The following is a 23,916-nucleotide window of genomic DNA, read 5'->3' on the forward strand; positions in this document are numbered from 1 at the left end:
ATTTCACCGCGCCAGCAGCCAGCGTCGCAGCGTAAACAAACTCAACCCCACTCCGCAATGCCGGAGCACCTAGGGACAAACGCCTACAACACGCGCTAAGAAACCTCCTCCATAGTACCTAGGCAGTCATATATTCTAAAACGCCTCCATTCACGCGCCACCGCCGACTTAAAGGAGCAAAAGTCCCCAGATTTTCTCTCTCGCGCCCGCTCTTACTCGCGCCTGCGCACAAACGACCGGTGATCCCTCAAATGAACGGCCCCAAATGAACGCCCCCACAACCTTCGCGAAATGCGAAGGTTGTGGGTTCGGTTCCCACCTGCGGCAAGATGTTTTTTCATCCACTTTCATTTACAATAATTTATCGTTTCTTTATTTCATTTATTTAGCAGAAGTAATTTCCCCTGTGTTGTCCTTGGTGTCAGTTTTTGTTGGCTTTTCATATGTTTAATAAACATCGGGCCCCTCGATTAATCCCCTTTCTTCTGGTTTATTACATAACGGGGGTCTCAAATCCGGCAACATTGATGCCTTCAGGTAGCATGTGATCCCCTCTCTTCTCGTTTATTACATAACAAGGGCCTCGAATCTGGCAACATTGATGCCTTGAGGTAGCATGTGTCAGTTCATTGACTAGTTGCCTTCACCCAAAAAGATCACGTTCTCGTGACGCCTGCGGCAAAAAGGACGTTCCACGTCCGCCGCCAAGGTCTGTGAGTGGTGGCGCTGGCTAACGCACCCAGGGTTTTACTAGGACACATAAATACCGAAGAAAGTGGATGAGGAAACGGCGCCGCGGTAGCTCAATTGGTAGAGCTTCAGACGCGAAATTCGAAGGTTGTGGGTTCGGTTCCCACCTGTGGCAAGTTGTTCTTTCATTCAGTTTCATTTCCGATAATTTATCGTTTCTTTATTTAATATGTTAAGCACAAGTAATTTCCCCTATGTTGTCCTTGGTGACAGTGTTCGTTCGCTTTTCATGATAAGTAATGCTGAACTCATGTGCTAGATTACATAGTACAGAGGGGTGTGCTTCTGCAGTACTTGGTGACGCACGTGCTGCGATAGCGCATAGACCTGTGATCGTTATCACCCTCTGTAGAGAACGTCGTTCAGGCCACGCATGAAAACACCACCAAGTTTGAGTAACTTACGTGAGTTACGCTGGTTTTTTTTTCTACTATCATGAGTGCAATCGATAATTTTTTTTTGTCGATAGTTATTCGACAAAAACTGTTGTCCCTGCAAGAAGTTTGCAGGGACAACATGGCCACAATTAGTACATCACCGGGGTAGTTGGAGAAGTATGGGAGAGGCCTTTGCCCTGCAGTGGGCATAACCAGGCTGATGATGATGATGAGTTATTCGACAGTGACTCAATCAATACAGTTATGCCTCACTAATATAGAGAGAGTCCTAAGCGCCATTTATGACCATGACCCCTAGCGAAACGGGTAACGTACGCCTTCACTGTAACGCCGGTTAAGAAAATGCATCAACATGTCGCAGTACTATAGCAGCCTGCGACCACGCGAGTCAGGACCAAACACATGCCACGTAGCATGAATTCTCTTTATGTTCTTAATTCCGTAGGCATCACCCACTACAATTTTACTAGTTATTCTTACCATGAGTGTAATGTGCCTAAGTTTTTACACGTCTTCACCTCCTACCTTTGTGTGAGCATGTGCAACATTGCGAGGGTGTGTGTTCGCCTGCTCTGCCACTATGCAAATGCCGCCAACTCACAGCTTGGACCATCTCTCTCCATTTCGCACTAAAGCACATGGAGCCTGACAGAAGCCCTTCAGTGGTGCCCACAGAGACATCCACATGTGCTATGTCGGAAGACTTAAACTTCCTTGAATTTCGAGTTGTTCGCGAGTAAAACTTGATATTTCCGGCACATTTTATCCGGCCTACTCGCGCATTTCAAGAAAATGCGATTTAATGTTAACACCGAGAGCATACGTATGGGTTTCCAATGCTTTTATAATAAAGTGAACTTAAAAACAGAATGCTCAATTCGAATAGTCACATAATCCAGTTGTCTTTGGATACTCAGTCAATACCACGATTCACTGTATATACGATATACGTAACCTTGTTATGTAGTTCGCTTCAATTGTCAGTAAATTCGAACGTTTGTGAAAATATTAGCAAAGAGCTGCGTTCAGCCAACTTCCACATTGTAGGAGCGTGTAAGTCGGCAATTCGTAACGCCGATGGAAACCTACCTATATTAGGGAAAACCATCTGTGATCCAACTTGAAGATTCTGGAGTGCCTGGACGCCTTTGTGATCCGCGTCTGTGTTGGGCATCTTCGCATGGTTGAGATCTATAAAGTTCGATAATAATGTCAGCGGGCAACAACGCTTTCGGCATGCTCTATGCAGCCACGTAAAGTGTAGCCTATTCATGTTGTTGGTCAGCACCATACCAAGCCACATTTATAGACTGCCCGGGGCTAATTTTTATATTTCTATGGGCTCTTCCACAACACGATGTCAATTAGCTGTTCGCCCACAAGATTTGCAAAAATAAATTCGAATGGGTGCCATACATAATAATCGCGCTTGTATATAATACTCAATGCTCCGATTTATTGAAATGAACGAGAGAACTGTGTGGTTACAGATATGTTAGAATAGGTATTTGAAGCTTTTGACCAGTATTTTGAAAGTTCGAATTATTTAGCTATCTCGGGTTATTAAGCATGCAGAGAAAAGAAAAATGGTTTTCTAAAAGAGGATGTTCCCCTATTAGGGCAGCAATGCCTAACAGGCAATGTAAATGATGTTCCCATTGAATACAATGGCAGCCGTACCCGGCGTAAAAAAAATAAACTGCTGGGAGGTAGCTTTTTGGGGACGTTTGATGCACATGTTTGTCGGCTTTAGCTTAAAAATGTTATTATCAACGAAGGACGAAATTACTTAATATAGTGCTGAAATATCACTAACGAAGAATACATACTGTCTTCTCTTACAAAAAAGTAATTTTAGCGCCTAATACTTTTTCAGAAACAGATAAAAATATAAATGCATCTGTTCAGCTGTTAACTTTCTATACAGCAGGGCCATCGATGAAAGAATAAATACATCAAAAGACGTTGCAGTGCCTTGCAGACAACCAATCAGAAATATGTGCAGCAAATTATCGCTGGTATAAAAATATTCCTAAACTCCACAGCATAGTTCGCTTCTCTGTGGGAGGAGAAATTGTCAGATTATGCTAAGAAGCAAACGACAAGACACCTAATTGTAGTAGGCGTATTCATGCTCTACGAGTTTTATTGTAATCAAATATAATCAATTAGCATTTTGCTCGTAACAAAACAGAGAAATACTGCATAAGTGATACCAGTCTCATGTACTAGATTGCAGCGAGCGCCGACGTGAAGAGAGTGGAAACACAGTGTATGTACTGAAAGGACTAATAAATTGAGTCGGCGAAATCTCCCCTGCGTGCAGACCAGTCTTTTGAAGCGATGTTGTGTGTTTCTTTCGAGCTGCACATTTAGAAAAAAGATCGCGTAAAAGAAAAATCACCCAAAAGCAACAACTTTTGCTGACCCTTAACTCTGAGATCAGAAGTCCCTGTCACTTGGGCTTCAAGGCAAAACCTAAGAACAAGCGCTAGAATAATGACTGGTTAAGCGAACACTGTAAGAAATTTCAAGTAAGCGATTATCCGAAAATATGGTACCAATATTAGAGTAAAAACCTGGTCTGTTGGAGAAACTGAATATATGTATGCTTGGAACGAGATCTCCTTCAATATGCAGCAATAACCATAAACACCGTAATGGCGATACGTGTCGAGTGATCGAAGACATCTGAACAGTGTGACTGTATCGTTAGGGACGCTCGTCCTGTGCGAGTTTCTTTAAATGTAACTGTTATTTCGCGCAATGAATTTAAGTACGCATTGATTCTACTACCTATAATTCCCTCTGCTATTATTAATTTATACTATCTTTTGCTGTAGCAATGCAACGATTGACACCTAGCTATTGGTAAGGCGAATGATTGCCGGGAGCTGATTATGCTCAGGTGCATTCATCCTTATGTAAGGCCACACGACGCTGAGTTTGGAAACGAGACATTTCCTCAAAGCCACCCCGATCATCCTTGCAATCCGGCAATGCAGTTTGAGAAATAAGCAAAAAAATTATGGTAGGCATTACTCCGCTCATTTTTGGGGCCGGATAAAAGTACTGTGTTTCTTTTCTATTTTCCACTCATATCAGGCATTGTGTGGCGTCTTCCTGTCGCTTCTGAATATAAATGAAGCATCAAGCTTTTTCTCAGGATTATTATCAGAAAGAAAAAATTTGAGCACCCTAATGAGAACTCCCAAATAATGGGGAAGAATCTGTACGACATTTCTGCCCATCATTTTATTAAAGTGCGGCCAGTCCACGAAAACTAAGGAATTACTGGTAACAACCCTGAAAGAAGGATACCGCTTCTTGAATTAAGCAATTCGAAGCAATCGATAACAATAACAGCTAAATTGAAATAGAGCATATTGTAAGCGCCTAACGGAAGACACAAAAAGCTACAATTGTCTGCGTTGATGAAGACAGCGTCACATTTTAAATGCGTAAAAGTTTCTATGCCTACCCAACGAAAAATTTCTCCGTCACGAAAGACAATGAATGGCTCATACCCCGTTGAGCAATGACTCATACCCTCGTAAGCAATCAAAATACAAGCACACAGCAAAGTGAAGCGAATACTGCATACTATAATTGAAATCGCCCATACAACACACAGAACAGCACATATTTCAATAAAGAACAAGCTTAATACATGCATCCCATCCATCACAAAACCATTTCATGCCCCCCTAAGGAAATGAAATGATGATTTTAGAACACGTTCACTAAATCAACCTCAATTCAACTTATTTACCACAAAAGGGCGAAGGTTAGACTCCCGCCAAATATCGAGGGCTTGAGTGCCAAAAAACTGTATCATAACTGTGGCCAATCAACTTCACCATACTTTCTTTCTTTCTTTTTTTCTTTCTTTATTGTTTCCTCAGACACAGTCTAAGAGGGGGCCGAGGCTAAAGGCGACAGAGCGCCTGACTTAACATCAATGGTCGTGGGTTCGAGTGCCGTAATAAACTGCCTTATGTTTGCTCTAATATATTATTACCTAGCGACCGATGAGGGTTGAAAAGGGTGAAAGACTGGTCGAATCATGTTCCATAATATTGTTAATGACGGCGAGCTGCGTGGAGATTAGCAGATGGAACAATGCTGATGCATATTTAAGCAACTGCTGAGGAGGCTGTGTGAGAATGTTTTCGGTGCTTTGTGTCGCAGTTTCATAATCCCGGATGTGAGTTGAAATCACTACAACGTCTGCATTATATGCCAACCTTCCCTTTCAAGAAGCTGGCAACCCGTACAAAAATGAGTGTTGATTAACCATTGATGTATTGTTGGGGAATTGTTGAAACAACGGACTTCAACAAATTTTCAAGAGCAATTGAGTTCAGTCAACCCTTGCACAACAATATTACCGTTGAGTGATCTCAATAAACAATTTATTGGGTAATTTGTGTTGATTTTTTTAGTTGTTCTTTTGTTGTGTAGCAGTTGAGTCCAGTATACAATAATTAGGACTCGCATATGAAGACATTCCAAACATGTTTTGCGATGCATTCCAACCTCATTCCTGTCACTTTGCGGCAGGTAGGTTCTTCTTTCGCCTCGCTTTCATTAATAGAAAATTATGGGTGACCGATGGGGTGGAATCGAACGTCGGCCGTCGAGCCCGGTACTCTAACCAATAGGCCACGAGCGCGCGCGTACTCCTCTCATTCGAAAGCCAGTAAGCTCTGAAATGCTTGGCGTGTGCGCCGCGTGCCACTTCCTGGTGCTGTCGCTACAGCTGGCGCTTTGAAGCGCCTATCTCCGGGACCGCCCCACTTTCGTAGCCATTTTGGCTACGTAAAAACTGCAACGTTAGACTAGATTCATGACCGCCCAAGTTCATAACGATTTATTTCTTCGCCGGTGTACAAATGCCATCGTCGTTTTAACATACACTAGATGACATAACCATTGGTACGATCCGAAATGAGCACGTTTCGGGGAGCAGAAGAATGCGAAATTCACTTGCCAACACGGTGACTACGCGCATGTGGAGTTCCCCAAAAGTAGACACGGCGGCAGCGCGGCCGGCGATAAGACAGGTGCCGACAGGCGACGACGCTACCTTCGAAAATCGGACGCACTGTGGGAACCGTAGGATGCAAGCGCGCACACGCTACTAACATACACGGGTGAGGTCTTCGAATTTCCTGCGACGTACCCTCTGTCCGTAAAGCAAATATAGTTTTTTTTCCAATGTCCGTGGTACTAGACATCAAAGAATGAACGCGCTTTGAGATCGCAGCGCGCAGCCGCTATAACCATTGACTTCAAAGAGCTTCAGATTCAGCAACAGCTGCAACAGTATCACAGCTAATCGCTGTATCTGCGGCTGCTCCCGTTTCTCGCCTTGCAAGAAGCACGCGATTTATTTGAGCCTCGCCGAACTGTCGTCCAGTCGTGTTCCAAGCCTGCAGGTCTCGTATGTTCAGTTAAGAACACCAAAGGGAAATGAAAGAAATACAGGTAACGGACTCTTATTGTACCTTACTTGTCACCTTGTCATCTGCAAAGACGCTACAAACTATTTTAGAAGCTTTGTTTTTGTAAAAATAGCGAAACTAGTAGGAATCTTTATTTCTAGGTAGCGCGACAAGCGTTAAGGTAGCGTTCAGGTGTGTATGTGTGCACGCAAACGGGTGCAACCGAGCTTCGTTTTGCGCACACTTTTGCAACAGTACACATGGTTACCGCTAGTTTCGTAGTCGCATTTTTTGGTCGTAGTATTTATGGTTTACGCTATAAATTAGGTAGTTCTTAAAAATTTATGAAGGTTCGTTGATGAAAAATTATTGCTAATCAATTAGTGGCTCTTAAGTGCTGTTATTTTGTGTTTGAAAGGTTTTTATAACTGAATACGATAGTGAAGCCATGTGAAGCTTTGAACGGCTTTCGCACTCAGTTATTCGGTTGCAGTTGTGCGGTGGTTCACGCCTCGTGCTTCTTGATGAAAGTATTTTCTTTTCGGACATCATGACGCACATTTTAGTGAAATGCTTTAACGACGATAAGTGGGACGTTTATCCGGTGAAGTGGTTGGCTCACCCAACAACTAGTCTTCTACTGATGTGCGAGCCTGACGGTTTTGATGAGTTGCGCGGCAGAGGCCATGATGCCTGTTGGAGAGAAGGCACCCCGAAACAGTCGCAGCCGCACTTCTGAAGATAGGTAAGTAATCTCGTTCTCTTGGGCACGTAGCCTTCTTTTCTATTTTTACATTGACGAGCGTGACATGTTAAGCACACAGTTCACTTTCTTGAAGCAAACCGCATGTCCCCGAGCAAATGCGCGCGATACTAACTCTCGCTGCCGCCGTCACTTCGTTTGAAACAATGGTAGGCGAAGAGGCAGCGGCGCCCCATGTGCGTAAAATTGCATTGCTTCATTTGTTCCTGTCTAATAACGTTTCCTTCATTTGTATGAGAGAACACAATTGGAACATAAGGATCGGCTTCTCTGCGCAGTGATAATTTTGTAGAGTGGCCACGTCATTTTTCATGGGGGCTCACGTATGCCGTCTAAGCGCTTGTTATCGCGTTCCAAAACGTGAGAGGCGCGCTGCCTTTCAAGGTATTTAGGCAGGCACTGCGAGTTTAGGAGAACCGCGACAAATAATCGTGCAGCAGGTGTGCAGCTGTGCTACGCTTGTGCCACACTCGTACCGGAAGGCAGTGTTGCACTTCACGCTTACGCATTTCGTAACTATGGCGGCCTCCGTGGCAATTTGGGGCTCGAGGTGTGGATATGATCCCTGCAGCGGCCGCATTCCAAAGGAGCAGAATGCAAAAACGCTCGTGCATTGTGCATTGTATGCACGTAAAAATTTCCAGGAAGTCAAAATTAATACGGAGTCCCCAACTACGACGTGCCTCATAATCAGATCGTTGGTTTGGCACGTGGAACATCAGAATTATTTTTTTTCCGTAGTGGCTCATCGTATACCATACGGTTAGTGTGATCACCTTTTGTGCCGTAGCGGTTAAGCGCGCCTCGATTTAGGTTGCGGCTAATGATGCGGCCGGCGCACCGCGAAATATATTTCGCCTCTCTGGGATTTGCGGAGAACGGCCAACCGATTAGTCACAGCTTCCGCGCGGTGACTACACGCATACACAGCGCAAATGAACAGAGGTGTGGTGACGTGGTCAAAGAACACAGCCGCCGACGGGCTCACCTTATCGTCTATCACCGCCAAAACTACCGCAGTAAGCATCTTTGTCTAGCGCGGCGGTTTGCCGTTGAAGGCGTACTGTACAATTTTAATAAGCGATAACCGAAACATGCCACCGTTCTCTGCTGCCTCTTTGAGTTGGACCGATCCGAATATGCGTTGTTTCCAGAAGCGAAAGGAGCGCCAATCGGCGTGTTGTCGCCTCGAGCTAAGCGTCGCACTCGAGCACCGTTTGCGCGGTGAAGAATGACGCGTGCATGAAGCTAGCTCACTGCGAGGACGCTACCGCGCAACGCAAGGGCGTGTACGCGACGTTCCGCACACAAATCGCGCGGGATGATCGGAGCCACGCCGGAGCGGCTAGCTTCAAAGAAGCGGTACATGTTCTCACTCGTACAGGCACGCTTACGCTCGCATCGCTCTCGGCGTATGTTTAGGTCATTCCTTCTACTGGACTTCTACCCAAAGATTCGATATCTGTTTGGTATGGGCTATGCACTGTCGCGTGGTCTTTGGTTCTGCGAGAGAGCCGGGAATATTTTCCCCACTGTGAAACATCGCTGTGCGTGTTTTAGCTAACATTTACCGTAGCAACCCATTCCTTCCTTTTCTCGACGGCACTCGTAAAGAGTCCCGAATTTTTACTTGCCAGTATAGTGTCTACTTCTATTTCGTGCGTAGTTATGTGCAGTGTGTGGCAGATTCTTAATCCGCGCAATCTCATTTTCTGTCCACATTCCCTTCTCACAGGTTACGTATGCAGTAAATTCCCTGATGCTAAAGTGTTCTACGCCAAAACCACCTTGGCGTCGTGCAAGAGACACCCGTTGATATGTCGCTGATTCACTAGCAAGCTCGCATCTCTGTTGCCACTCTCCATCAAGTGGGATTTTCAACTATTTTTTGTGTTGCTCTGTGGTGTACTAGCTGCCACATGGACGCTGTGAAGGCTTACTTCCTATTTGCTCTGGCGTTTAGTAGTAAAGGATGGGCTACCTTTTGAGGGGAGGCATTTACTTTTGTTTGTGAGAATGTTTATCAGCCTAACCAAGTGATACGTGGGTACTGTAAACAGCAGCACGAACAGAGGCGGACGACGAAATAGGTAGGAGCACACACGAGCGCAAGCTCTACTAAATGTTTGCTTCTGATGACAAAGGTATTAATAAACACACTGGTCAACTTGACAAAGGTAAAAATCCGTGCGTGCGTGGCAGACACAGCCACGTGCGACAAGAAAAAAAATATGAAAAAGCCATGTCATGTAGAATAAACGTTCATGAAAAACGAGAACTATCGGTCAAATCTATTGAAAAAGCGAAAGATTTGTCCGATAAGTGATACTACCCAACGGGAAATACTCTTTCGAGAACAACTTTTTCCCACTAAGGGCAACAGATAACTTGGTTATGCAATTGTTTCGTTTGTGATCAATAAATATTGCTTCTGGAACTCCTCTGGTGTTGCGGTATAGAGCAGAAAGAACGATTGTTTCATAACGAAGACCAGAGCACAAAAGGACTTATGGAAGCATTATTTATTGATCACGAAGAAATATTCATAAGCAAGATTTCTGTGACCCTTAGTGGGAATGCTACAGTACTTCTCGTTACTATCGCTTACAGGAGAAACCTTTCAGTTTTCATGTTTTTGTTAGTTTCTGACGCACATGTTTATTCTACAGGACGTATTTCGGTCCTTTTTTGTTGTGCCGGGCTGTGTATGCTGCGCATCCATGGCTTTTTCTTTGTGAAGTTGGCCAGTGTGTTTAAAATCTTCGTCTTCACGAATAAACTACTTGAGTCAGCGCTCATGTGTGTTCCTACCCTAATTCATCCTTCTCGTCTCTGTTTGGGTGGTTGTGAAATATAAATGTACACCGAATTGGCGAAGTGTCCATAGAATTGATACATGAAGTTATTTGCGCTGTTTATTTCAGGAAGAACGCTATAGGGTCTTCTCTTTGTTTTTGACACTGAGTACATTTTTCTAGTTCAATTTCAAGGAGTCCCCTGAGGAAGCCAATAAGAGTGATGGTAACTTCCTTTGTGTGTAAGATTTATGAATTTCATCCATTCAAGGCATGATATGGCACATGCCTGATTGTAGGTTGCAAGCATTCGTAGTAAGATCTACTTTTCGGTTCTCATGACGCTTCTTTGTACTGCGCTGCATTCTCCAGGCGCATGAACCTTTTTATGCTCTAAGTGCATGCGTTCTTTTTCTATATGTTGGAGCGAAAATTGTAAACTTCAATATGCATATATATCATTTTCCTTGTAATCTTTTTCAACATGGGTGCGCTGTAGCTCCCTCTGTCTTTCAGTTACTGCTTTGTCCCAATTTTTATGCAACCTTTATGTATTTTATGCAGCAAAATTCTGGTGCTATTTTAATAACATTTTATCTGCGAAATTGAGGTAATTGGTGTTTCGTATATGCATTTATTTGCGTTTTTCACTGTCTCAGCAATCGGGCTGTCGAGTCATTGGAACCTTTTCTCATACTGTATGACTATTTCTGGGGTGCTTGATACTGAAAGTGCAGGTGACCATTTATTTGGCTGTTTGGAATTGTGTTAGCCATGTGTTACTACCAATTTTCTGTGCTAAATAATTATTTTTTCTCTTATCGTTCAAGGTATTAGCCTTTTCTTATCTCTTTATTGACTGAGGTAGCACTTAGTTGCTGGGTAAAGGAAAAAAGGCCCCAAAAAGTGCTTTAATTAGCTTTGTGCAAATCCAGAAAGATTACCTGAAAATGAGCTCACTAAATTGAGGAAATGCCACTAACGAACTCCTCTGTACCCCACATTAACATAATCAAATGGTGTACTGTTTGTTCTTGACTTGTGCCAGGGAGATAAGCTGCTTTCATTACACAAAAGCTTTACAAGTTTATTTGTGAAGAAAGCAATCCTGGCTTGTCAGAAACACGATTCAGGTGTTCATCATGCCCGACAACTTTCTAAATGATGTCTCGTCAAATAATAGCTAAGTTGAGTGATGTTATTTTATAATATAATTGGGCAACATGAAAATATATATATCTCGAAGACAAAGCTCAGGCAAGTCTACTTTGGTACTTCATTAAATTTTAATCGCGGTGAAAGACGTGTGCTAAAGGTTGTATATATTTACGTGAAGTCATTTATTTCAAGTTGGTTATTTTGCCTTCTCACAGTCAGCCGTAGCTCTTCCTGTGATGTGTTAGTGTGTGCAACATTTTAATGTAACATATTCAGATGTCTTTTGTCTATTCACATGCAAGCAGCTCCAAGTGTTCATGTGTTCAAAGTTGGTTGTTACAAGGGTATGCTTAAGCCCTGCCTTTTGAGTCGCTTTGCCTTCTAGTCATAAACTTAAGTCGAAAGTGAAGAGCACAATGATCGTTTTGATTGGATTCATATGTATAGGCTTTTTCAGATGTATTTACGCTGCTAGAGTGCTGTAGGTACTACTAGCCTGTGTCTCCAGGTTCGATGTAGTGGTGCCTTATGTACTGTAATAATGTTTCACGTGCACGCATCTTTAGTGTAAATAAAGGTACTTCAAGTTGATCAGTCTCTCCTTTGATTTTGTTTGTGTTTGGGAAAGTTATGAGCAGGCACCGGGGCATGCAAATGTGAACAGCGAAGCAATATCAATATATGAATAAAAATACACTAGCCCAACGAAACGTCAATCATATTTCAATGGCGACTTCTGAAATCTCAATGGCATCTCAACTGTGCCACGATATGTTTTTCAATGCTGTGGCAATAATAACTCAACAATAGGTCAACAGAACTACCACAACGTTAGTTCAACGCAGAATCAATGGTAACTCAACAACCATTAAACAAAATGAACACAACGGGCCGTTTAAGCACAATGCACTTTCAATGGTAACTTAACAATTATTCAACATTGAGGTACCCAATGGTGTTTCAATTCGATTTCAGTGGCCAATATTCAAGAGTGCTCAACACTCAACCCAACAATTCTCCAACATACTCTCAATAATTCCTCAATAAAAAACGCAACATTGACCAACAATATTTCAATGCCTTCTCAATAATTTTTTTTGTACGGGAAGTAGATTAGGAACTATGACTGACCCTTACCCTTCGAGGCGGCAACAATATGCGCGGCGCCTAACTGTTGCTGCTCATTATTGAGGTCTTTTTCTGTATGGGAATTTTTGCAATAGTTGGGTTTTATAGAGTTATATAACGATACCAGTAGGTAACAATCGTATTTTGTTTGGTCTGTGGGGACAGATGTTTGCACGTCTAGACCGTCCAACATTAATAACTTACAGAATTGTAATGCTGTGACTTCAGAACGCGTCAATATTACCGTTTCATGCACTTTTAAGTTATACAGATGGAATAGGGCACGAAGTCTTTCCGGTGAAGTTTTGACTGGCTCTTCTACAGCACTATTTTGCCCTAGCCGTAGTTTTGTGGGACTGCAGTAAGGTGGAAAGCAGGACGAGTTGTTTTTGATGCAGTCTTCCAATCAGTGCGGTAAACGACGGCAACCCAAAACGGAAGGGCACAGGTCAAACGCTGTCGTCGGTGCTTGTTGCAGCTTTGACGTCCATATATATCCTGGATACTTTCAGTGTGAAAAGCGCTCTTCATGTGCTCTTACTTTGTTGTGCTGCCGTCGTTCGCCACGCTGATAAGTGCATAGATTTATGAAACTAAATTTGCGCACAAAGGAAGCAGTTGCATTTTTCGTCATAGTGTGACTTCGTTGCCGGGTCACTGTTGCAGCAGGACATGAGACCTAGTCATGTCATTATCATGTGCGCGTGAGTAAGATATACAAGCCACGAGGACGTCACGTGAGCTGACTACACCCGCGACAAGAAGTTCGTTGCTTTCACTGTGCATGTAACATTCATGAACTTCAGAGTTATCCTGTTGAAAAAGACTATTCCTAATGCACTACATATCGTTAAAATAGTATAATATGATGGTATCATTTATAAAGACAAGTGTGTTATCATGTAACTAATCTGCTTACATAGTGTTGTGGTGTGGGGTACAAATCACATGAGTTCTTTTGAAACGATACTATCGCAGGAATTATGATTACCAATATAATAAATGGCAACGACGAATCGTTACCAATAACATGACAGCGGTTACTAATAAGAAATAGTAGCCTGCTTTAAAAAGGGTTGCCTGCAACGGTCTTGACACGTGCACTTGATTATTTGTCTATGGTGACTATTATGAACGGCTAAGAAAATTTGAACTTTATCGCGCCACGCATGACGCGACTTCATTTATCGCAAGTTTCTCGTATGTTATTCATGGCTTTGTCCGTTGCCTGCTGTCACGGAACCTCATGGAATCTGATTGTATTGGCGACGCCTATTACGCAGGACTTCCTTGGAGGTACTCGGGCACCACCAATTACGCTGGAACATTCGACCAGTCATGCATCAAAGCCGACGCGCTTAACCTACTGATGAAATTTACGATATATGAGTGTACTCGCCGCTATCATTGCGCTGAGTGTTACTTGTTTCGCTGGGCACCGGTTCGCCCAATCAAAAGCACAATTCATAACTCAGTTTTCACGTTGCGCCTTTCTTCACTTTGAATGAATTAATTCTGGAGCTTTACGCGTGAGAGAGACCACAATTTTATTATGAGGCACACCGTAGAGGGGTACTCCGGTATAATTTTGACTCCCGGAGGATTCTTTGAAGTGCCCCTCATTCACGGGACGCGGGCGTTTTTGTATTTGGGCCCCATCAATTTGCGGCCGTCGTCGTGGGAATTTGGTGCTGATAACTTGTCTACATCAGCGCAACACTATAGCGGCTAAGCCACAACGCCGTGTTTTCTTGTGCAATTAATTATGGGGTTTAACGTGCCAAAACCACTTTCTAATTATGAGGCACGCCGTAGTGGAGGACTCCGGAAATTTCGACCACCTGGGGTTCTTTAGCGTGCACCGAAATCTAAGTACACGGGTGTTTTCGCATTTCACCCCCATCGAAATGCGGCCGCCGTGGCCGGGATTCGATCCCGCAACCTCGTGCTCAGCAGCCCAACACCATAGCCACTGAGCAACCACGGCGGGTTTTTCTTGTGCAGAAACCAAACACGATTATAGCCAAAGCCAAGCTTAAATCCTTTAGTATAATACCACGCTTTATATATATATATATATATATATATATATATATATATATATATATATATATATATATATATCTGTGTTCGTTTATTCTCTGTTCGAAGCGCCACTCCGCCGTGTGGAAGTGGCAAGCAGCATTTCAAAGTCCAGTGCAGGTGCGACGTTGAGAGGCGCGGCTGCGGGCGAACTTCATGTGCCTCGCTTTTGCCGTGAACCCGGCCGCGATAGCTATGCTGCTGTTGCATTGCTCTACTGAACACGAGTTCGTAGTTTCGATACTGTCTGCGGTGGTTGCTTTCATACGGGTGTTCAGAGCCCGAACACTCGCATAGCGTGCAATATAAATGAAAAAAAAAAGGTTTTAAAATGAGTCTGGGGTCCACCACTACCGCGTTTTTCGTGCGCCATTGTGCACCCCATAAGTTATCCTTTTGATTTTACCATGTGAATAGTTGTGCTATTAAAAAGGCAACGTCAGACGCGTGTGTTTGCCTCGCCGACCTGTGGTGCAACGGTGCAGTACCACATCGTGTCTGAAAGCGCGAATCGTCAGCAATAAAATATAGTGCGATTGGCGCGCTTGGTGCTTTTATAACTGAATTGGTGTTATGAGACACAACATACGCGTCAAGTGTCTCGAAGTGCTAACTAGCATGAAGGAAGAGTAGGTAATGAGGTTGCTATGCGCTGTCATGCATGCTGATGTTGCTCGACCTCCTCCGTGCCACGCTGTTATCCTGAACTTAGACAAGAAATGGCGAGACTATTTTTGAAAACTCTAATGGTCAGCACATCTTACCTCCTCAGAAAGAATAAACTCGCTCTTCCATGCGCTGGCCTATGGTATATGCGCTAACCAACTGGTCAAAGCCGAACTCAGCACGGAGACTAAGCTGGGCTCGTCCATGGAATTGCTAGGAAATGCAAAGTACCACTGACGAGCTGCGCTCGTGTTTGACCACTTCTACCAGAAATCTGTGGATGAACCCATACCGTCCATGGTATGAAAGGGGTTAATACACGAAGTACCGAATTACTGCTCAAGGCGAAGGTGGTTGAAATTCTAGCTATTGGCACGGAATATTTATTTTATTAACGGATTAACGGACACTTTGAGTAAAAGTATCGCCGAGCTTATCTGGTTATACAGAGAACCACAAAGCCACGGCCAACCTCAGGGATACACGCAGACGATGCTTCGTTTTCAATGTCCACTGCATAGTACGGAGAGTATATAGTGCATAGCACACAATGAGCTGTGATCGTTATCACCGTCTGTAGAGAACGTCGCTCCGAGCATGCATGAGAACGTCGTAGAGTAGCTTATGTGGGATACGCTGGCGTGGTTTTCTAGTATCTTCACTGCCATCGATAATTTTTTACCGTTAGTTATTCGATAGCGACTCAGCTATCTCCAGCATAAATAGCACTATCTATAGTTATGCCTCACTAAAATAGCGTCTTAATCACCATCGATGACCCAAGCACGCAGCAAATAAGGTAACGGACGCGTTCACTGGAATTTGGTTTTATGAAATCTACGAACGTGTCGGTTGTACTAAAGGAGCCTGCGAGTACACGAGTTTCGGCCAAATACGCACCCGTTTTGTAAGACATTAGTAACGGCGTAGTCCTCAGCCACTATGATTTTACAAGTTCTTATTACCATCAGCTCACTCTACGTAAGCTTTTTACTTGTACCTCCCATCTACTTATAAGCATGTGCAACATTCAGAGGTTGTGTGTGCGCATACTCCGCTGCCATGCAAATGCTGCCAACGCGCAGCTTGGAGTTTCGGTCTCCATTTCACAACAAAGCACAAGGAGTCAGTCTTTGGCTCTTCACTGGTGCCCACATATACAGCCTCCTGTGCCGTATCCGAAAACTTATACTTCCTTAGATTTCGAGTTGTTTCATAGAGGAATTTGTTATATTACTCGTTGATACATTTTACACCGTCTATTCACACAAGGGAACAAAATGAGATTTCATGTCAGCACCGAAAGCAAGTGTAAGAATTGCCAGTGCTTTTACACTAGAATGAATTTAAAAACTCAACGTTCAATTAGAACATTCACATAATTCAGTAGTCTACTGGAAGACACACAACACAATGATTCGCTGTGTATACAATGAATACGTTGCCTTATTAGGTAGTTTGCTTCAATTATCAGCAAAATCGAACGTGTGTGCAAATGCTCGGAAAGGTGAACTTAGGTGGTTGCTTGGGCTTGTTGGTAATCCATGGTATGAACAACGTACAGCGCCCAGGACAAGGACTGCGAGAGACGACAAACACTGCGCAGTGTTTGTTTTTACCCGTAAAGGAGCTGCGTTAAGCCAACTTCCCTCTTGGAGAAGCGTGTAATTCAGTAATTAGTAACGCAGGTGGAAACCTACCTGTTTGAGAGACGACAATCTGCGCTGGAGGTTGAACGTTGGGGAGTGCCTGGAGGCCTCTGTGATCCCCGTCGGTGTTGAGCACTTTCGCGTGGCTGAAATCTATAAAATTTGATAATAATGTCAGTGGCTAACAACGCTTTCGGAATACTCTGTGCAAACACGTACAGGTGCAATCCATTCATCTTGTTGGTCAGCACCATACGCAGCTACTTTTATAGACTACCTGGTCCTAATCTTCCCATTTCAATTGACTCTTCCAAAACACGATATCTATTAGCTGTTTGCTGACAATATTTGTAAAAATAAATTCGATTGTGTTCCGTGCGCATTAATCGCGCTTGTCTATAATTCTCTATGCACCGATTTATACACCATATTTCGCGAAAGATAGCACAGACGGACACGGCAATTAGGCCAAACGTGGTGAGCCTCATGTTCAGTTCATATATACGCTATAAGACGCACAAATCTCTGCCCATATTCAATAATCTTTTTGTGCATAACTGTTCTTTTCCATTTTTTGTGCATAGCGGTAATGATAAGACCAGTGCCAGAACTGGCTACAAAATTTTCTTATCAATAGCACTAGTTTAAGAAGCTTTTTGCGGACATTGCCCATCGAACACAGAAGTTACAGCTATGCAGCTGCTACCGATGCTGGCGCTACCTACAGCCAGCTCCATGACCACTGCAGACAAGTGGGATTCACAGAATACGTCACAGCCACAAACTGTCAGACCTATGGATTTATCTCTTTATTGACATCTCAAAAGACTGACGACGACACGTTCTAACAAAATATAAGTCAAGGTTTAGTCATATTTATTTGTGATTGCCCGGATTAAGGTGGAAGCAAGAAATACATCCGAGTCAATGTCTTGCGCTGTGTGTCTCAGTAAAATCTAGGTGATAGCCAGCTGTCGCAGGAGCTGCTATGTATGAAAATTATAAATGGGGCAGTTCAGACTACGGCGAAAACCCTCCTTATGCTGAGGAACCTCACTGAGATGGAGAACTGTGGGCTTCCAGATTCTCAGAATGGGTATTGCAAGCATTTTTCTGGCCTGTATTTTGATCATTTCAATTATTATGAAATCGCCGGCTATTAAGCATACAGTTAAGTGAAAATAATTTTTTTCTGAAGAAAGAATGTTCCGCTATTCGGCGGTAATGCATAACAGCCAACGGAAATGTGGTTCACATTGGAAATAGTGGCAAGCGTACCCTTACAACTCGGACCCTTTTTTCGGATCTGCACATTGTTTTCCCCCTTCTCAACAAGAAAAATATTCGAAGATACCTTACTGGGTGCGTTTTATGCACATTTTTGCTATCTTTACGTGAAAAAATATAACGTTATGGAGTAACCTAATGTGTTTTGAAACATGCGCTTAGTACAGTGCTATAAGTTTCGCTAACGAAAAATAAGTACTGCCAATTTCTTACGATACAGTAACTGCTGCTTCTAATACTTTTCAGAACCAGATAAAAAATATGAATCCATCTGTTCGGCTATCGAACAGCAGGCCGTCAAACAAAGAAGAAATACATAAATAATACGCTGCAGTGTGTTTGACACCACAAATCATAAATATGTGCCACGAGTTATTGCCTGCAAAAAATATTCCTAAACCTGATATCGTAGTTCGTTTCTTTAGGGGAGGAGAAATTGTTTGATTATGCTGAGAGGTAAACAACTCCAAACCCAACTATATAGCCGTGAGTATCATTGCAATCAGTTATAATAAATTAGCATTTTGCTCCTAACAAAATAGACAAGTACTGCATAAGTGATACTAAACTCATGTAGTAGATTACATAGTACAGATGGGTGTGCTTCTGCAGTACTTCGTTACGCACGCACTGTGAGCGCGCAGAGAGCTGTGATCGTTACCACCGTCGGTAGAAAACGTCGCTCAGGGCACGCATGAGTACGCCGCAATGTTTGAGTAGCTTATGTGGATTACGCTGGCTTTTTGTTTCTACTATCATGAGTGCCAATAATAATTTTTTACCGATAGTTAATCGACAGTGAATCAACCATGTAAAGTTATGCCTCACTAATATAGAGTCCTAACCGCCATGTACGATCACGACGCCCAGCGAAACGGGTAACGTAAGCCTTCACTGTAACACCGGTTAAGAAAATCTATGAACATCTCGTAGTACTAAAGGAGCCTGTGACCACGCCACTCAGGGGCAAACACATGCCAAGTAGCATGAATTCCTTTTTGTCTGTAATTGCGTAATCACCAACCACTATGATTTTACGAGTTCTTAGTACCACGAGCTCTCTCTGGCTAAACTTTTTGTCTTTGCCTCCCACATACGTGTAAGTGTTTGCAACACTCCGAGACTGCGTGTGGGCGTGCTCCACTGCCATGCAAATGCTGCCAACGAGTAGCTTGGAGCTTCTTTCTCCATTTCACGGCAAAGCACACGGAGCATGATTTTAGCCCTTCACTGGTGCCCAGAGAGACATCCACATGTGCCATGTGGGTAGATTTAAACTTCCTTGAAATTCGAGGTGTTTGCTAGTAAAATTTGATATATTGGGCACATTTTCTCCCGCCTACTAGCGCATTGGAACAGAATAATATTTATTAATAACATCGACAGCATACGTAAGGGCTCCCAATGCTTTTATAATAAAACGAATTTCAAAAAAAATGCTCAAGTAGAATAGTGACATACTGCAGTTGTCTTTGGATACACAGACAACAGCACGTTTCACTGTATATACTATAATTACGTAACCTTATTATGTAGTTCGCTTCAATTGTCAGTTAATTCGTACGTTTGTGCAAATTTTAGCAAAGAGTTGCGTTCAGCCATATTCCCCATTGTAGGAGCGTGTAAGTCGGTAATTCGTAACGCAGATGGAAACCTACCTATGTTAGGGAAAGCCATCTGCGATCCAACTTGAAGATTCTGGAGTACCTGGACGCCTTTATGATCCACGTTTGTGTTGGGCATCTTCGCATGGCTGAGATCTATAAAGTTCGGTAATAATGTCAGCGGGCAACAACACTTCTGGCATGCTCTATGCAGTCAAGTAAGGTGTAGCCCATTCATCTTGTTGGTCAGCACCATACAAAGCCACATTAATAAACTACCCGGTGCTAATTTTCATACGTCTATGGGCTCTTCCACAAGACGATGTCACTTAGCTGTTCGCCCAAAAGATTTGCAACAATAAATTCTATCGTGTGCCGTAGATAATAATCGCGGTTGTCTGTAATACTCAATGCTCCGATTTATTTAAATGAACAAGGGAACTGTGTGCTTAGACATGTCAGAATGGATATTTGAAGCTTTTGGCCAGTATTCTGATCGTTCCAATTATTTAGATATCTCCGGTTATTAAGCACGTAGAGAAAGTAAAAAAAAAACTTTTCTAAAAGAGAATGCTCTCCCATTGGGCAGCAATGCCTAAAAGCCAATGTAAATGATGTTCACATTGCATGCAATGGCGGGCGTAGCCGGCGTAACAATAAAACTGTTGGAAGATCGCATTTTGGGTACGTTTTACGCACATGTTTGTCGGCTTTACCTGTAAAATTATATTATAATAGCATAACCAAATTACTTAATACAGTGCTGAAAGATCACTAAAGCATAATAAATACTGTCTTCTCTTATAAAAAAATATTTTAGCTTCTAATACTTTTTCAGAAACGGATAAAAATGTAAATGTATCTATTGAGCGGTTAGCTTTCTATACAGCAGGGCCATCGATGAAAGAAGAAATACATCAACAATACGCTGCAGTGTCTTCCAAACAACAAATAAGAAATGTGTTCTGCAAATTATCGCCGGTACAAAAATATTCTTAAACTCCACATCATAGTTCGCTTCTCTCTGGGAGGAGAAATTGTTGGATTATGCCAACAAGCAAACGACAAGACACCTAACTATAGCAGGTGTAGTTGTGCTCCACGGGTTTCACTGTAATCAAATATAATCAATTAACATTTTGCTCGTAACAAAACAGACAAGTACTGCGTAAATGATACTAGTATCACGTACTAGCTCGCAGCTAGTGCCGCGTTGAAGGGAACGAAAACACAATGTTTGAACAGAAAGGCCTGATAAATTAATTCGACGAAATCTCCTCTGCATGCAGACCAGTCGTTTTCAAGAAACGCTGTGCGTTTCTTTCGAGCTGCACATTTAGAAAAAAGATCGCGTAAAAGAAAAATCCCCCAATAGTAACAAGTTTTGCCGAGCCTTAACTCGGAGATCAGAAGTCCCTGTATGAGGGTAAGCCGCATTTGGGCTTCAAGGCAAAACTTGACAGAAAGCGCGAGAAGAATGACTGGTTAAACGAACACTGTACGAAATCTCAACTAAGCGATTATCCGAAAATATGGTACAAATGTTAGAGTAAAACGCTAGTCTATCGGAGAAACTGAATATATGTATGCTTGGAATAAGATCTCACTCAATATGTAGCAATAACCATAAACACCGTAACAGGGATACGTGTCCAGTGATCGAAGACCTCTGAACAGTGTGACTGTTTCGTTAGGGACGCTAATGCTGTGTGAGTTTTTTTAATGTCACTGTCATTATCCGCAATGATATTAAGTACGCATTTATTCTACTGCCCATCATAACATCTGTTATTAACAATTACCTTGTTTTGGTTGTAGCAAGCCTATGATTGATACCTAGCTATTGGTAAACCGAATGATTGTCGGGAGTTGATTATGTTCAGGTGCATTCAACCTTATGTAAGGTTGAAGGCACCTACGTTGAGTTTGGAAACGAGGCATCTCCTCAAAGCCACTCCTATCATCCTTGCAATCCGGAAATGCAGTTTGAAAAGTAAGTAAGAAAATTATTGTAGACATTACTCCGCTCATTTTTGGGGTCGGATAAAAGTAGTGTGTTACTTTTCTATTTCCCACTCATTTCAGGCATTGTGTGGCGTCTTCCTGTCACTTCTGAATATAAATGAAGCCTCAAGCTTTTTCTCAGCATGATTATCAGAAAGAAAAAATCTGAGCACCTTAATGCGAACTCCCAAATAATGGGGAAGAATCTGTACGACATTTCTGCCCATCATTTTAAAAAGTGTGTCCAGTTCACGAAAACTAAGGAATCACTGGTAACAAACCTGAAAGAAGGATACCGCTTCTTGATTTAAGCAATTCGAAGCAATCGATAACACTAACAGCTAAATTGAAATAGAGCGTATTGTAAGCGCCTAACGGAAGCCATAAAGAGCTACAATTATTTGGGTTGGCGAAGACAGCGCCACCTTTTAAATGCGTAAGCGTTTCTATGCCTATCAAACGAAAAATTTCTCCGTCACGAAAGACAGTGAATGGCTCATACCCCGTTGAGCAATAGCTCATAGCCCCGTAAGCAATCAAAATACAAAAACTAAGCAAATTGAAGCGAATACTACATACGATAATTGACATCGCCCATACCACCAAAGAACAGCCACACGTTTTAATAAAGAACAAGCTCAATATAAGCATCCGAATCATCAGTAAAGCATTTCATATCCCCCTCACAATATAAAGTGGTGATTTTGCAACACCTTGGCGAAATTAACCTCAATTCACCTTTACCGCAAAAGTGGTAGGTTCGACTCTTACATAAGGTCGAGGGGTTGAGTGCCTTAAAAACTGTATCCTAAATAACTGTAGCTAATTGTCTTCGTCATACTTAACACCAATGTTTGTGCGTTCGAGTGCCGTAATAAATTGCCTTATGCTGCCTGTCGTACATGATAAGCGAGCGACCGATGAGGGTTGAAAAGGGTTAAAGTCTGGTCGGATCACGTTCCATGATATTGTTAATGACGCCGGATTGCGTGGAGATTTGCAAGGGGACCAATGCTGAAGAATAATTAGACAACTACCAGAGGAGCTGGTGCGCGAAATTTTTTTTGGTACTTGGTGCGACATTTTCATAATAATTTTGATTTTACAATGTGTATGGCTGTGTTATTAAAAAGACAACGTCAGACGCGTCTGTTTGGCTCGCCCACCTGCGGTGCAGCGGTGCAGTGCCACGTGGTGTCCGAAAGCGCGAGTGGTCAGCAATGAAATGTAGTGCAATTGGCGCGCTCCGCCCTTTTGTAACTGAATTGGTGTTATCAGACACAACATACGCGTCATGCGTCTCAAAGTGCTAACTTGAATAAAGGAAGAATAGGCAACGGGGTTTTTATGCGCTGTCATGCATACTGATGCTGCTCGACCACCTCTGTGCCGCGCTGTTATCCTGAACTCTGACCAGAAATGGCAAGACTATTTTTGAAAACTCTAATTGTCAACACATCTTACCTCCTCAGCAAGAATAAGCTCGCTTTTCCATGCGCTGTCACATGGTGTATGTACTAATGGACTGATAAAGTCCAACTAAGCAGTGAGACAAAGCTGATCTCTTCCATGGCATTGCTATAAAATGCAATGTACCGCTGACGAGCTGCGCTTCCCTTTGACAATTTCTATCCGAAATCCGTGGATGAACCCATATCGCCCAAGGTATGAAAGGGAAAAATACGCCGAGTACCGAATTACTGCTCTAGTCGGCACTGATTCAAATTCTTGCTATGGGCACTCAATTTTTATTGTATTAAGCGACATTATGAGTTAAACGTATCGCTGAGCTTGTGCGGCTAGATGGAGAACCACAAAGCCTTGACGAACCTCAGGGAGACATGCAAACAAATCTTCGCTTTCCCTCGCCACTGCATAGTACGGAGGAATATGCTTCTGCAGTACTTGGTGACGCGCGCACAGCGAGATCGCATATACGTAGAAATCGCACCGTCTGTAGAAAATGTCGCTCTGGGCACGCATGAGAACGTCTAAACTTCATGAGTAGCTTATGTGAGATAAGCTGGTGTGGTTTTCTACTATCTTCAGTGCCATCTACAATTTTTTACCGACAGTAATTCGACAGTGACTCGGCTATCTCCAGCATAAATCGCACTAGCTATAATTATGTCTCAATAAATATAGCGTCCTAAGCGCCATCCATCACCCAAGTACGCAGCAAAGC

General features: G+C 42.8%; 1 protein-coding gene across 1 annotated transcript in view; it reads right to left on the bottom strand.

Moving 5' to 3' along the window:
• The window catches only part of LOC126534365 (uncharacterized), a 65,599-nt gene that overhangs the window by 6,161 nt on the left and 35,522 nt on the right, over nt 1-23,916 (bottom strand). Inside the window, exons 11-13 of the mRNA XM_072289470.1 lie at nt 19,782-19,883; nt 16,888-16,989; nt 2,238-2,339 (exon numbers count right to left, since the gene is read on the bottom strand). Of these exons, the coding sequence (XP_072145571.1) occupies nt 2,238-2,339; nt 16,888-16,989; nt 19,782-19,883 (306 nt within the window). The remainder of the gene's footprint in view (nt 1-2,237; nt 2,340-16,887; nt 16,990-19,781; nt 19,884-23,916) is intronic.

Source organism: Dermacentor andersoni, chromosome 7 (genome assembly GCF_023375885.2).
Source record: "Dermacentor andersoni chromosome 7, qqDerAnde1_hic_scaffold, whole genome shotgun sequence".
Lineage (NCBI taxonomy): Eukaryota > Metazoa > Arthropoda > Arachnida > Ixodida > Ixodidae > Dermacentor > Dermacentor andersoni.